We start from the raw sequence: 14,363 nt of genomic DNA, 5'->3' as shown, positions 1-14,363 counted from the left end.
ACCCCAATTCCAATGAAGTTGGGGCGTTGTGTAAAACAAAAAGTCAGAAAACGATGATTCGCAAATCCTTTTCAACATATATTAAATTGAATACACTACAAACACAAGATATTTAATGGTCAAACGGATAACATTTATTGTTTTTTGCCAATATTCACTCATTTTGAATTTGATGCCTTTTAACAACATTCTCTTAGCCTGGTCCTGCAGAGCTTAGTTTCAACCACAATATTACACACCTGCTCCAGGCAATAAACTCTCTTTCCAAGTCCCCGATTTGCTGGTTCAGATGTATCAGACAGATGTAAGGCACAGGGCAGCTTATGGGACACAGGATGAAACCAAACTCTACAAGCAGGTAGTTATCCAGGACCACGGAGATGGCTCCAAAGATAAACCAAACTGTTTTTGAAAGTGAAAATCTAAATTAGAATTGTGTGCTTGTTGGACAGCTTTAAGATTAACCTCAATAAAGACCAAAGAATTATTTACAAACCAGTCCAGATTAGTTTATTTGTTCTACTCACTTCAGATGAACAGCCAGAACCTGTCCCTGTCCTCTGTCCTGAAGGCCTTCTGTACATTTAACATCAAGGTACTCACTGTACAGAAGTTAATGGCGCATTACACTGATGCATTATTCACTGCGATGTAAACAAAGTCACTGAGTGATTTGATGTAAAATGCTCATGTCTACAGAAACGTATAGAGTCAGGTACCAGATGTCTGAAGCATTTAATGCCGCCAAGAGCTACATCACAGAAAACCGCTATAGAAATGGTTATGAACTTGTTGCTTGGCATCATTAGGACAGTGCTTTGGTGGAGAGGTACATGCCCATGGCTCGCAGCCTTATGGACAGGTTTGACCACCATCAAGCTTCATGCTGTACAATACTGTACAAACCTCACCATCATGAACTGACCCTCATGCTGCTACAGCTAATCTAATGAACCATTGCTCTGCCTGTTTTCCCTGTTTAGTAATATAATATTTTATACTAATGCTGTTTGCTCTCTGGTGTTGACCAGAGGAGGATGGGTTCACCTTTTGAGTCTTGGTTACTCTCAAGGTTTACTACTTGAGGTTTATTACTTTTTTTATTTTTGCCTACAGTTAACAGCAAAAAAAGGGGGAGAGGGGTGCATTTGAGAAGAGAAAAAACAAAACCAAAAAAAAAAAAAAAAAAAAAAAAAACAGACTTTTGTATTATTTTAATAGGACTTTATTGCTTTAATAGTTTTGATATAGAACAGCTTACATCTCTGAATTTGAAGCACTCATTTGAAGAACAGGAGTAGTGTACCAAAATACTCTCTGATGATGCCGGTTCCATTCAAGTCCAGTACAATTATTGTGTCTGTGTGTGTGTGTGTGTGTGTGTGTGTAGCAGCGATGCAAAGCTCCCTTTGATATCGGTCAGAACTTCAGACAGTGACAAATCTGCCATTTTGTAGGCCAGCCTAGATATTTTAGTTTCTTTTTCTCATGAAGTGACAGAGAAGGAACCAGGAGTGTGGAAAAAAGACTGGAGAAACATGGGGAAAAAATGCAAGATGAGAGGAATGTGGGTTTGCTTGGATTCAGTGAATCCTTCCCCACTCGTTTTAATTCACAGTCAAGTGCTAAAAGTAGTGATTGACAGTTCGACTTGTTCAAAAATAAAAAGTAATCAAAAGTGGGGGAGAATTTTTGCAACTCAGGAAGAAAAAAAATTATAATTTTGAATAAGCATTTCATAAAAACCCTGAGAGCAAGACAGTGTGGGAGGGGGAACAGGAAAAAAAAAAAAAAAAAAACACCCATAATTAAACAACATAAAAAGGTTAACATGCAAAACTATCCTAAAGATTCACCCATAGCAGAATAACAAATTTCACAGTTTTATATGCAATATATAATCAAAGAAAACAGAACTCATACCTCTCAGCCAAACTGATATAATAGTGATAATGATGGCAAAAACAGGGGGAAAAAAGACCACACAGTCTATAAAACACATACAAAACATCTACATAAAGCTTTTGGATCAATAGTGATTATTGCTAGGAAAGACCCAGTTCTAAGCTGGGGCACTATGTATTGAATCTGAATCATTTCTCTCTGCAGCATAATCGCGTTAATACACATGGCTTCTCCACGGTTTACTTCTTTACCCACACTGGGTTACAATAAATACATTTAAAACAGTCTGTGTGCATTCTCAACAGAAATCCCTACACACATACACACACCCGAGCGCATGTATACACACGCAGTACATTCTCTCACACACACCAACCCAGGAAAAGGCATTAGGAGAAGCTGAGTCCCAGAATTCAATATACAGATTGAGAAAGTGATTGCATTTTTCATTCAAGTTCATTCAATACTAGCCTTGTGCCTGACAAACAGAGTTGGGGAAATACTAGTGTTCACCACTAGAGGACAGTGGCCCTTCATGGTAAGGAAAAACGACATCCATACTTGTTTCCCCATCACTTACCCAAAAAAGCCTCGCTTGTTAATACTCTGTTTCATGCAGCCCATCACCACAAACTTTCCGTTATCCAAAGTTTCCTGTTGTTACACACCAGTCAGTGGGAATCATCCAGTCAGCTGATGGCTGGTCCAGAAAACAGGAGAGGTGTCCATCATAACTAACAGTCCATTGGCGTTACTTGTCTCCATGCCTTTTGAGGTTTGCTTTGTTTGAGTCTGAGGTTCACACAATCGAGAGAAGAGAAAGAAACAAAAAACACAGATATATCTATTTTTATACCCAACACCAGAAATGCTAATGCGATTGACTCGAGATCCTACCAGGAGAGGAGCTCAGAAGGTTGATGGACCCACAACTGGCGCCAAATCCAAAACTAGGAGGCAGCAGGGTGACAGTTTTCAAGTACACATCAATGGAAAAAGAAAATACAGACTAGTGTTTGCCCAACAGGCTGAAATAGGCCTACCTAAAAACTATGAAGAAACACTAGTAAGGCTTAAAGTACAAGGGTTTTGGAAGACATTAAACCTGGACGTATGACCCTATCATTTTTTTTGTCAGATACATTAGATCTGTTCATGTGGGCCTTGTTTTTTGTTGGTGATACTGGTTTCTTGGTTTAGAGGGAAAGCAATTCTCAAGCCCTTTCGATTAAAAACACTGCAGTTCCCTCAGTAAAAACTCCTGTCCTTCACTTTCTTCCAAAAACTGAAGGTTCAAACAGGATGTCTGACACGGTCAGCGTAGCTGTGAGATTCATGATACTTCAGGCAAATATTGCCCATATATTTTATTTTTACGAAGAAAAAGAGTTCTTGCACACCGCTCTGTGAAGGGCAATCCGCAATGTCTGGCTGCAGCTTTGCCTTTCCTGCTGAAGCCTCTGCAACTCTATGCACCCTCCATTACAAAATACAAAAAAAGCATAACAGTTCATCAGTTTTAGATACTCTGGAGGCCTATCACTGAAGAATCTAAAGGGTACAAGTGAGTCTGTGAAACAGCCCTTTGAAGAGTAAGCTAACGTTATATTCCAGTTATGCTCGCATGTACAAGCCTTGACATAGTAGTCTCAGTAGCTTGTTTTCAGCCTCTGCTGGTTCACCATATAATACGACCATTCTGTATTCAGTCAATCATACAAATCATTATGCTAAATTGTTTTATTGCTTAATGCGATTTCACTCAGGATTGCAAAAAAAATATCTTTATAAAATATTCTAAAAAAATCAACTAGATCATCTGGTATTAGATAAAGATATAGCAAAAAGTAGAAAGGCACTTGGAAAGTTCATCTTTGTTTCTTTTTTAAAAACGTTTTGTATCACAAATGTACTTTAATTGTATGGCACAGCCTCTAGAGTGCGCTCTGCTTTACCGCCAGAGGGCACTGGAGAAAAGGGTGGTCTTCACTCTACCCCCAGCATGGGGGGCTCACTGGTGGAAATGATGTGCTCAGTGTTGGGCTTTGAGTGCATCTCCAACAGGCCTTGTAGGAATCCCTCTGGCTGCTCTAATGCTGTGACGGTGGTGGGCGACTTTGTAGGTTGCTCTTCTTTTGGCGGTTCTTTGGGTTGGAGGTTCTCTGCTGCCGGTTCCGGCTCTGTCTTCTTTGTCACAGAGGCATCTTCACCTTCACGTCCCTTCTTCAGTACTTCTGGCTCCTTAGCTGCAGAGGAAGATTTGATATCTTTCTCCTGTGAGCATGGACCCTCCTTAATGGTTTCCATGCCTTCACTTTCATTCTCAGAAGGAGGGTTGGTGCTGGTGGGGGTGCATTCTCCCTCGCTTGCGGATGGGCCACTGAATCCCTCCTCGTCGCCAGCTCTACCCGTGACCCCACCCGTTGAGCCCTCTCCATCTGCCCCACGGGGTTTCTGGTGGATCCGCTGATGCCTGACCAAGCTGTGTTTCAGGGTGAACGTGCGCTCGCAGGTTTGACACTTGTATGGCCGTTCACCTAGTAAACACGAGAATGAAGCCATTAGAATATTGATTGGTTTTCTGTTATACATCAGAAAAGAAATTGAACCCCTTTTGAAAGCACTGATTAAGCTTTGTGGTTTCTGACACTGTATGTTACATGTAAAAACACACTGTTGATCTATATAAAAAAAAGTCGTTTTTAGTTTTGATACAGACCGAACACTGTCAAAAACCACATAAGTCTATTTAAGATCAATTTAACTGTCTGAGTCAATGATAATTTAGGATAGGACTGTCCAAAGTGTGGACCGTAAAAAGTTTGATTTGGCCCACCAGTAACTTTCCCCAACTACTTACTAACTTTCTGTAAGGTGCTTTAAATTGTAAAATGGGGGGCCAAAAATGGTTCTTACATGGCACAAGAAACTCTTTTTGGCACCTTTATTTTTCAATGAAAATTATTATCAGAAAAGGTTCTGACTTTCTCACCTGTGTGAGAGCGCATGTGTCTCGTCAGGTCCTGAAGGCTCCAGAAGCGTTTGCTACAAACACTGCATATTTTCTTCCTCTTGTCAGTTTTGTTTCTGGACGGCCCAGCCTCACCGTCACCACTCTTTGGTTCAGTTGCACCTCCCTCTTCATCACTCCTCTCTTCCTTGTCCTCCTCAGAGCCACTGTCCATTACGCTACCTGCTCCTTCACTCTCTGCGGTCCCCTTTTGCTCCTCTTTCTCCACATCCTGTTCTGCTTCTTCTTTCTTCAGTTCGCAAGACTCGGCTGCCTCAGAAACTTTGGAGTTTAAATTAGGTGTGTCGGCAATACTTTCCAAGAGGTGAACTTTTTCATGTCTTGCAAGAGTGGCAGCATAACGGAAGCTCTTGTTGCAGTTCTTGCAGGTTAGCTTGGACTCGTCCAGTGGTGCTCGTTCGTGTGAATCAGCATCCGCAGCAGGAGAGGACTGCGGCTGTTCCCCTTCAGAGAATTTAAAGTCGATCAGTTTGCAGGCAAAGTTCAGGTCCAAGCTTTTATTGCTGTGGGAATCGTCATCGTCATTCTCTATGGTTGTTCTCTCCACCAGCTCATTATCTGGCTCCACCTGGTGGACAAGGGGCTTTACTACAGCTGCTTCTGTCGGCTTGGCTGGTGAGGGCTTCTCTGCATCAGATGCAGTTGGCTTTTCAGGTCTCGAATTTGTAAGATCTACAGCTTCACCACTAGGGAGCTCGGTCTCAGACATGCTCTCTAAACACACAATAAATATTTGTTAAACCATGTAATATATCAAGTCATACTTATGATGCCTGCTAAAAAAAGATAAGACAATATTTGGAAAATATGTTTATCTTCACCAGTCATTCGGCTGTCAGAATTACAAAACAGCAAACACTAATATCCTAACTACTGTATATGAAACTAAATTATATCTATAAAGCATGTAGAGCATACACTTTCATAACTCAGACTACAACTACAGTGTCTATTTTTCCAAGATCAAATAGTAAATCCTACATTGTTCCTTCAAAGATTATAGTACATTATAGAACACTGCACTGATTTCCATCATCACAGACAATTATTTGCTTAATATATAAAATTAAAGACTGCTGGCTAGTTGCATTGAGTCACTGCTCACCATAATTATGGTAGAGTAATCCATTACACAAAGCACTGTTGTTAATTACACACAGCATTTATTCCAAATTGTAGTGTGACTTGATTAAAATATCATTTGTTACCTGCACTCTCTTGTGAGCCCTCCTCTGCCTCCTTGGGTTTGGATATGGCACCATTATGTCGGAGGATTCTGTTGGTTACACCATGTTTACGCAAAAGATGGCGCTCACAGTTGGACTTGGTTGAGAACAGGGCTTCACATTTGGGGCAGGGGTATGGCTTCTGACCTATACCACACACGGAAATGCAATATTTTATATGTATTTCCACATTATACAGACATTAGTAGAACTTCTGAAAGAGCTCTGCTATATCTTACCTGTGTGCGTCAGCATATGGCGTTGCAGAGAACTTGCCCATGGAAAGACTCTGGGACAGAAAGGACAGGTCATCTTTTGCACAGAGTTTGAGTATGCATTCTTTTTCCCTTTGGACTGCTGGGACTGTGGGGTCTGCTTAGCTGGCAGCTGTTTTTCATCTTTAGCCTCTCTCTTTTCAGTCACACAAGGTTGTTCTTCCTTCCTTCCTACTTCAATTGGATTGGTCTGCAAATATGTGCTAAACTTGTTGGCATTAGTAGTTGCCAGCATCTTCTCTACACTGGCAAATTCCCCGCTGGACTCTAGGTCAATATTGGTGTCGGTGATATTCATCATAGACTTCTCCTTCCCTGTGTTGATGGCTGGCCTTTTCTTGCATGCCTTCTTGGAGCCCTCTAGGGGAAGCTCCTCTACTGAGGAGTCTATGACCTCCTGTTTACAGGATAAATCAGAACTAGGTGGATAGTTGTTAGGGTTTTCCCGCTTCAGGAGGTCAGGAGCCCCAGAGACAGAAGAGATGATCTGGGCGATGGAGGCCAATGGGGGTAGCTCCTTTACACCGGTAACAGTGGGTTTAGGAAGAAGGGGCTTTAGCCGCAAAGCTCGACCCGTAGCACTGACTGCACTAAGAGTTGTCAAAGCTACCGGAAGCTGGTAGCAGCCAAACTGCTGGGACTTCTCCTCAGTGGACTTAACTGCCTGGAGGCCCTGGGCAAGAGTGTTGAGGCATGGCTGCTCCTTTTTAACTTCCTTTCGCAACGTGGCATCATTCTCTCCCTTCATCTTCTTCTCAGGATTCTTGGGAATGGAGAGATCAATGGGCTCCATAGAACTGTCGTAAGAGGAAGCTTCCATCTTGATTCCAGGAGAGCCACCCGTGCTTCCAGCGCTGCTACCTCCTCTGCTTTTATTTGAGAAGTCCAGTGGTTGTTCAGGATCTGTACTGTAGAAGCTTAGGTCCTCCACTTTGATGGGAAGCACAGGAGTGCTTGGTGATACTCCATTCTGTGGAGAGGGATTAGGACTGGTCTGAGATGGAGCAGTGACGATATGATCTTCTATGTCCTGTTCTTGGACCTCTGGGTGCTGTTTCAGCAGGTGGTGGATACAGTTCCGTTTGGCCAGGAAGGCTGCTCCACAACGTTTGCACTCAAATGGCTTCCGCTGGAAACCGTTATGAGTACGCAGGTGGATTTGTAGTGCTCGGTAGGTCTTTAGGTCCTCGCCGCAGACTCGACATGTAGTGTCACCTGAACCTGCCTGGTCCAGTGCATCAGGTGTGGAAGTGGATGCAACATACTTTATATTTTTCTCTATCTCCTTACGAGTGTTCTTCATGTGCTTCTTGCGAAGATGACGCTCACAATTGGCCTTTACGGTAAATGGGTAATGGCAGACACGGCAGACGTAAGGCCGCTCTCCACTGTGGGTTCGCAGATGACGGATCAGCGTGGCCTTGTCAGGAGCTACATAGTCACAGATATTGCACTGGTGGGGCAAGATGCCCAGGTGATAGCGCATGTGTGCCTGCAGTACCCCAGAATATGCAAATACCTGGTCGCAAAGCCGGCATGGGTAAGAGCCTTTGCGAGCTGCTCCCTTCTTTCCAGAGGTCTCTTGTCCTGTCTTGTCATCTTCCTGCTTGATCTGTTGTTCATCCACATCCATAGGTGTGTGGGCATCACCCATGCACTCTGCCTCCATGTGCATTCTTTCCATCGATGCCTGGTTGCAAGTAGATGATGATGAGGACGAGGACTGTGGCAATTCCTTGCCAGCTTTCAGGGGATGGGCAGCAGGGGGTGGTAAGCTGGGGCTTATGCAGCCTAGTGATGCCTGCTGGGTGCTCACAAGGGGAGGAGGGGTCGAGGCTGCCATGTTTGTCCTGGGGGCCACCAGGGGCTTTGGTTTGAGTGGGGGCATCTGCTTATAGCCTGTCTGCATTGCACTGCACGGTGCCTTGGACAAGGGTGGGAGGCTGATCTGCTTTGGGGCAGCAGAGGCCACTTTGAGTATCTGCTGTATGTCAGCTAGTTCTACTCCAGTCTCACTTACTGGCTTTACTACCACCCCGCCATCCGGCTGAACAAGAAAACCAGCCTGGAAGGGCTGTAGGGATAGGAGTTTAAGAGCCTCACGCTGGGAAAGACCCCGAAGAGAGCAGGGATCTACAAGGGACAGGCCAAGTCCATCAAGAAAGCCAGCCTCCTGCTGGGCTGATGATGGCTCCACATGGATGACTCGGATGCTATCCAGCTTTGCCTGCAAAATGTCCTCTTCTGATAGTACAGGTTTGGCCTGAGAGATGTGTTGCAAACCCAAGGAATCCATAAAATTAATTTTTTCTGACACAGGAGACTCGGCACTAGAGGGCTGGGGAGAAACAGACTCTTGTGTGACTTCAGAAGTCTCATGCGTGGACTTGTGCAGGTCTAGAGCTGAGTGCAAAGGGAAAGCTTTGTCACAGGTCTCACACACAAAGCTGTGAAAGTTGCTGGTGGAGCGACGTAAGTTGGTTTCACACCAAACCTATTGATTGCAACAAAAAAAAGAAATCTCAACACTAAACATTCACAGCAAATGTGGAGTATTATCGCATCAATATTTCAATACAAGAGCTAAACAAGGTAGGGGATTGATCTAATGTCTGAAGACTAGGTTCACTTGCAGATACTTACCTGGGCAATGTGAGGGAACTTGTGGCAGGAAAAGTCAATAAAAGCCAGGTCATTAAAGCCAAGGGGTATGGAGGGGTTGTTCTGAATAAATGGGCGTCCATTAGGGTCAGTTGGCAGCTGCTTATGGATTGCCGCATTGTGCCGAAGAAAACCTCGATGTGTCCGAAATGAGATGCAGCAGAGCTCACACCTGGGGGCAATAACACATTTTAAGACATGGCCCTCAACCAAGCCAAGCTTTATGCTAAAGCAAAATAAACACTGATTTTAAGCCAGATAATTTTATTCAAACAGTAAGATATTTTAGATCAGTTTACATAATATCCTGATTGCAAATACTTGAGATGTGAATTATTTAAATTGGCTGCAACCATTTTCCACAGCCAATAGACTGTAGACTGTATTACAACAAGCATGCGAGAGTAATGCATTCATCTGTTGACCGTTGACCTGAGACAAATGTAAATACAAGAAAGCAGGTCAAGTATTCTTATTCTAACTTAGTTCTAACTTTTAACTGGGTGCTATAATGTTTAGTGAACTGTTTTCTCCGTAGCTTGGTTGATGGCACACTGCAAAGTAAAAGTAAAAGCCGGCTAAAAAGTAAAAACTGGCTAAACAGTCAATTTAGCTGCTTTAGTACTTGAATAGTTGCACATAATTAAAAAAGACAATTTAATCGTAAATTACAATTATTTATTTGACAATTAATTAGCAGCTAAAACGTCATGATTGCGACTAGCCTACAGAAAACGTTAAGACATTATAACAAATATCTATGAAAGTTCCAAGTCAACCATGCAACTGAAAAGGGGGGCTTTCTTCAGCAAGTACGAGTGTTGTTTGTTGGTAGATAACTCTTGCTATGACTATGGCGGTTCTCCCTGTCTGTTGGTCAGGCTATGAGAAAGACAGCTGGCTAGTGTCTTTGGCGCGGCACACAGCCCTTATCAACAAGCCCTGCCCCTCACCACCGTGCTGAGGTGTCTGACGTGACTGTAAGCAGCTTTATCTCAGCGCACACACACACACACACGATCACACAAAACACTGTGGTCTAGCCAACAAGACAACCTGTGTTTTTGTGTTTACAGTCTTGGGTCTAGTTTGCTATCTTTGGTGTGCATTTATCTGAAAGCTCTGATTGTTCATTAGTGATGGCAAAACAGTATGTTAACTGACAAAGTTTAAGGAGCAGTCTGGATGTCTTCGTCCCCCACAGGGAGTCTCATGTGACCAGTATGCTAACTCTCATTATTAGGAGGTGCTTCTGTGCATGTGGGTGGGTGTGTTGCAGTGTGTAACTGGGAGTGACCCTGTATTAGTATATGTTTGCATGGAACAGATAACATGTCTATGTCATTTGAGCATCCCTGTATCTGCACGCTTCTGCACTACGCTCTGCTGCATTAAGAAGAACTCTGCACAGTGGAACCCAATTCACAGCAGCCTAGATCCTCTTAACTAGCTCTCTTAGCTCTTGTGATTACATAGGATTAGTGCTAAATTTGCTGTACTTCCATACAACAATAATGGCGCTGTGAAACCAAATAGGCCAAGCTCCACAAGCTCACTTCAGCAAGGACCAACTCTGTTCAGCTACCCATTAACTACAGTTGGAGAAGTTGGCCACTGCATGAGCGGTTTTAGGGCAGGAGACTGCAGACTGTGAGGTCTCCAAGGATACGGCACCCCCACCCCCCAACAGAGAGGTCTAGCAGACTGCGTCCTGAAGCCTCCTTCTGTGACTCATTAAATCCCCTCACCACACACACACACACACACACACACACACACACACACACACCCTCTATGCTCTGTGGTACTTTTTCCCTCCTCCCTACGCTTTTCCTCCCTGATTTCCTCCCTCTCTCTTCTCCATGCTACTCCATAGTTTGGTGCCTGGGGGGCCAAATGAGGGGAGGGGATGAATCTGTTAAACTTCATGAGTGAGAGCGCACAGAGACAAACACCTTTATAAATCACCCAGGAATGACTGTCTGCCATCCAAACGTTTCATGGCTAACTTCACAAAGTGACCTACAGAGACTCTGGAGTTTCAACTATTGTGCTTACTGCTTAGCTTCAACAGTTCTTTTTCAAAAGATGTGTACTTCACACAGCCACTAAGGACACTACAAATCCTTGGGAAAAAGTATACGGTCTCTGTTCAAAATGAACATGCATTTCCAAAATGTAAACTTACTGGAGAACTTTTAATGTAAGTTCATATAAAGAGATTTAATTCCAAGTAATTTTAGAGCACTCCTATTGGTCCATTCATTAAATTTCTACACAATGTAAAAAGTACAGCTTTACAAGAGCTCAAAACATAAAAATTGGAAGAAAAGAAAAATGGAGGCACACTTTTTTTTGGACAGAAGTTGTATTAAACAACTCCAATAAAATTACATGTTTTGTTGACCTTCTAAGAGTAAATAGGTTAACACATCTTCCACATGGCCCAAATGTTTACTTTGGTGTAACATACTGGAAAAAAATGTACTAAAATGTTATAAAACCCTGGGGCTGTAAAACTTTAAACTTTGCACCTATAGCACACCATGATACATACAAGCCCCTGAAACAAAAGCCCAATTGGTATGCCAGAGGACACGGCCACTCTCTGCTCGGATGTGTTAAATTATGACTGTTTCAGCACAAAGAATGCCACCATAATCTCCCAGCAACTGCAGCGGTCCAGCCCAAAGCCCCAGCCTCTCGTGTCCCCTGGCAACACAGCTCTCATATCAAACAAAGAGACAACTGCCCTAGCATAATGGACATCTACAATGTCCAACAGGCCTACCTAGCAACATGGAAAATCTGGCGAAGGATTTTGTTGTTGATCATAGATGCATATAAACCTTTTGTCATTCAGTGTGTTTCAAATGAGCTTGCTTTTAGTTTATTAGTAATAGGCCCAAACTGCCTTTGTGTATAAGCCTTTGTGTTTGCAGGCGTTGTACGAACCTGAGTGTAGTGTCAGGATGGGTGTCCATATGGGCCTCTAAGTCATTTTTGGAGTTGAAGGTCTTGAAGCAAATGGGGCATGGCAGTAGCTCCTCTTGCCCTTTACTCGGCGCCTGCTCATCCACTCCACTGTCTTCCACAACCTGAAAAACAAACAACCCATCACTCACATGTAGCTGACCGTAAAAACATTTTCCTTAGGTACAAACGGTGAAGTTAGGGGGTTTGAGAATTGGAGCAATGTCCTTTTCAGCTGTATGAAACTGTATTCCCATAACAAGTTTCACAATGCATGGCTTCCATAATGTTGCGTTTTAAGCACTACTGCAATAACAAAACCTCTCCAAACACATTCTGCCAAACTCCCAAAACACTATACAGTATCCTCCGAACGCTGTTACCATACCAGTAATGACTAATATTTATATTTAAATGCTGATTCCTAGTCAGTTCATCAATTCCAAGATGCTGTTAAATACAGTCAAATTTAATCATAGCAAAAATAATGTCATGTGACAGAAGTCTGACCCTTTTGCTAGCAGGCTCATCAGCTCGCTCTGCATCGTCATCATGGCTGGGTTTCCTCTTGGCGGCAGAAGAGCGTCTCCGTTTGATAGGTGATGGAGGGCTGGTGGGAATGGAGATTGCTGGATCTTTATCATGGATCTTCATGTGCCTGTGAATAAATGCAGATGGCAGAACTTTTATTAAGTGCAGGACAACCAATTTAGTTTAAACGGACATGTTTTAGTTCAGCACTGGAGTTGAACAAAGACAAAGTCAACAGTTGCCCAAATCTTTTGTGCAAATACATCCCTAAAACCTCAGTCAGCTCTTCATTATAGGAGTGATTCAGTGCACAGTATATAAAATATAAAAATGAATAAAACTTAGCTTTGTATCTGAATGTTGAGACAACCAGGTGTTGTGCTGAATTCTGAGTCTCTTTACAGCTATGCAGGTCACGCAGGTACCTGTATGCTACAGATCACATGTGGCTTCTATTTACAAATAACTTAATTTTCAAACTAAAGATGTAGGTTTTTAAATAGAAGCAACAGAAATACCAAATGAAATGCAGCATCCACATACCTGCTTGACATGGAGAGTTGGATTCCCAACATTTTAGAATTCAGGTACATGGTGAAGTTTTGTTCACTTTTACAGTTCACAGTAAGTCATAATGTGTCAAACAACAGACAGGCTGTTAGACCTTAATAAAGACCTTGAGGGTTGAGAGAATTTCTTGAGGATGTATTTACAGAAAATATTTGGGTCACTATTGTCTTCTTGTGCTTGTTAGCAAGGTTACACTCATTGCTCCAGCGCTAAATTAAAGAAGCAAAATTTGGATGCCAAACTAGTCTTAGCTGATCAACTATACCTCGGGTAAATGTGTAAGTTAGATGTTTTGCCAAAGTGTTGCTTTAACTCAGTCTGACTGAATTCACGACCACTGAGCAATCTAACTCCCATTGAAAGCATTTAATCATTTGCAAATTCACTACCTGAACCATTGGGTGGTTTGTTAGTTTGTGAAAAGCTTGGAATGCCGGGATAATTGATGGATGGATTATCTCTGAGTTGCTGCAAAGAGTATCTTTGCATCCCTTTGGTGTGCTTAGTGATGGAAATTGCAAGAAGAGGAAAAGCACTAATGGGCTAAAAAACCCTGCAATTATCCTAGTGCCTGTGTATGCCCTTACATGGATCGGAGTCTGAGGCTAGGGGACTGGCCTCAAGGAAAACATTGCAAAAGTGACGGGCAGTGTTGCATGAAGAGGGCCAGAGTCCTCTGCATCTTAGTAGTTAGGAAACCATGAAAGAGTTACAAAGTTCAGGAAATGTGCATCCTAAGATTAAAAGTAATGATGTTGTGAACGAAAAGCAGGGTAGAGGCAGTTCCTGCCCAATACCACAGCTACATCTCTCTCTTTTCTCGCTAACAACACAGATCTCCCACAGCCAACTCCAATGAGAGGTGAAAAGTTGGCCAACTTGGCCAAAGGATCAAAGCTTATGGAACTATTATGCAACAGGTCTACGCTGATGAAACTCTTTTCGTGACGTGGAAAGCGTCAGCTGCAGCTTTTCTGACTGCAGCGTATCTCTTTGACTTTGTCCAACCACTTTGTAATTACATGTTTGTAAATTAGGTGCACTCGCGTGTGTGTGCGCGCGCGTGTGTGTGTGCACGCTTGGGGGGGGGGGGGTGTACAGCCAGTTCTGGTCCTCTGGGTTTCAGCTTTCAGTCAGTTTATTAATAGCAGGCAGTGAACTGGCCTTCCATGTGGGGACCTGACTATTCCA

The 14,363-nt window shown here is 43.0% G+C and overlaps 2 protein-coding genes across 3 annotated transcripts in view; one reads left to right on the top strand and one right to left on the bottom strand.

Moving 5' to 3' along the window:
* The window catches only part of LOC108431448 (zinc finger protein 2 homolog), a 37,352-nt gene that overhangs the window by 9,358 nt on the left and 13,631 nt on the right, over window positions 1–14,363 (top strand). The window lies entirely within an intron of this gene.
* Window positions 1,213–14,363, bottom strand: part of rreb1a (ras responsive element binding protein 1a) — a 63,056-nt gene continuing 49,905 nt past the window's right edge. For both annotated transcript variants that reach the window (XM_017704578.2, XM_017704569.2), the window contains 7 exons: window positions 12,582–12,729; window positions 12,054–12,196; window positions 9,081–9,270; window positions 6,402–8,931; window positions 6,145–6,309; window positions 4,898–5,650; window positions 1,213–4,442 (listed from right to left, as the gene is read on the bottom strand). In XM_017704578.2, the coding sequence (XP_017560067.2) occupies window positions 3,892–4,442; window positions 4,898–5,650; window positions 6,145–6,309; window positions 6,402–8,931; window positions 9,081–9,270; window positions 12,054–12,196; window positions 12,582–12,729 (4,480 nt within the window). In that variant the 3' untranslated portion in view covers window positions 1,213–3,891. The remainder of the gene's footprint in view (window positions 4,443–4,897; window positions 5,651–6,144; window positions 6,310–6,401; window positions 8,932–9,080; window positions 9,271–12,053; window positions 12,197–12,581; window positions 12,730–14,363) is intronic.

The sequence above is a fragment of the Pygocentrus nattereri genome, chromosome 3 (assembly GCF_015220715.1).
Source record: "Pygocentrus nattereri isolate fPygNat1 chromosome 3, fPygNat1.pri, whole genome shotgun sequence".
Lineage (NCBI taxonomy): Eukaryota > Metazoa > Chordata > Actinopteri > Characiformes > Serrasalmidae > Pygocentrus > Pygocentrus nattereri.
This window is presented reverse-complemented; position numbering and strand designations above follow the sequence as displayed.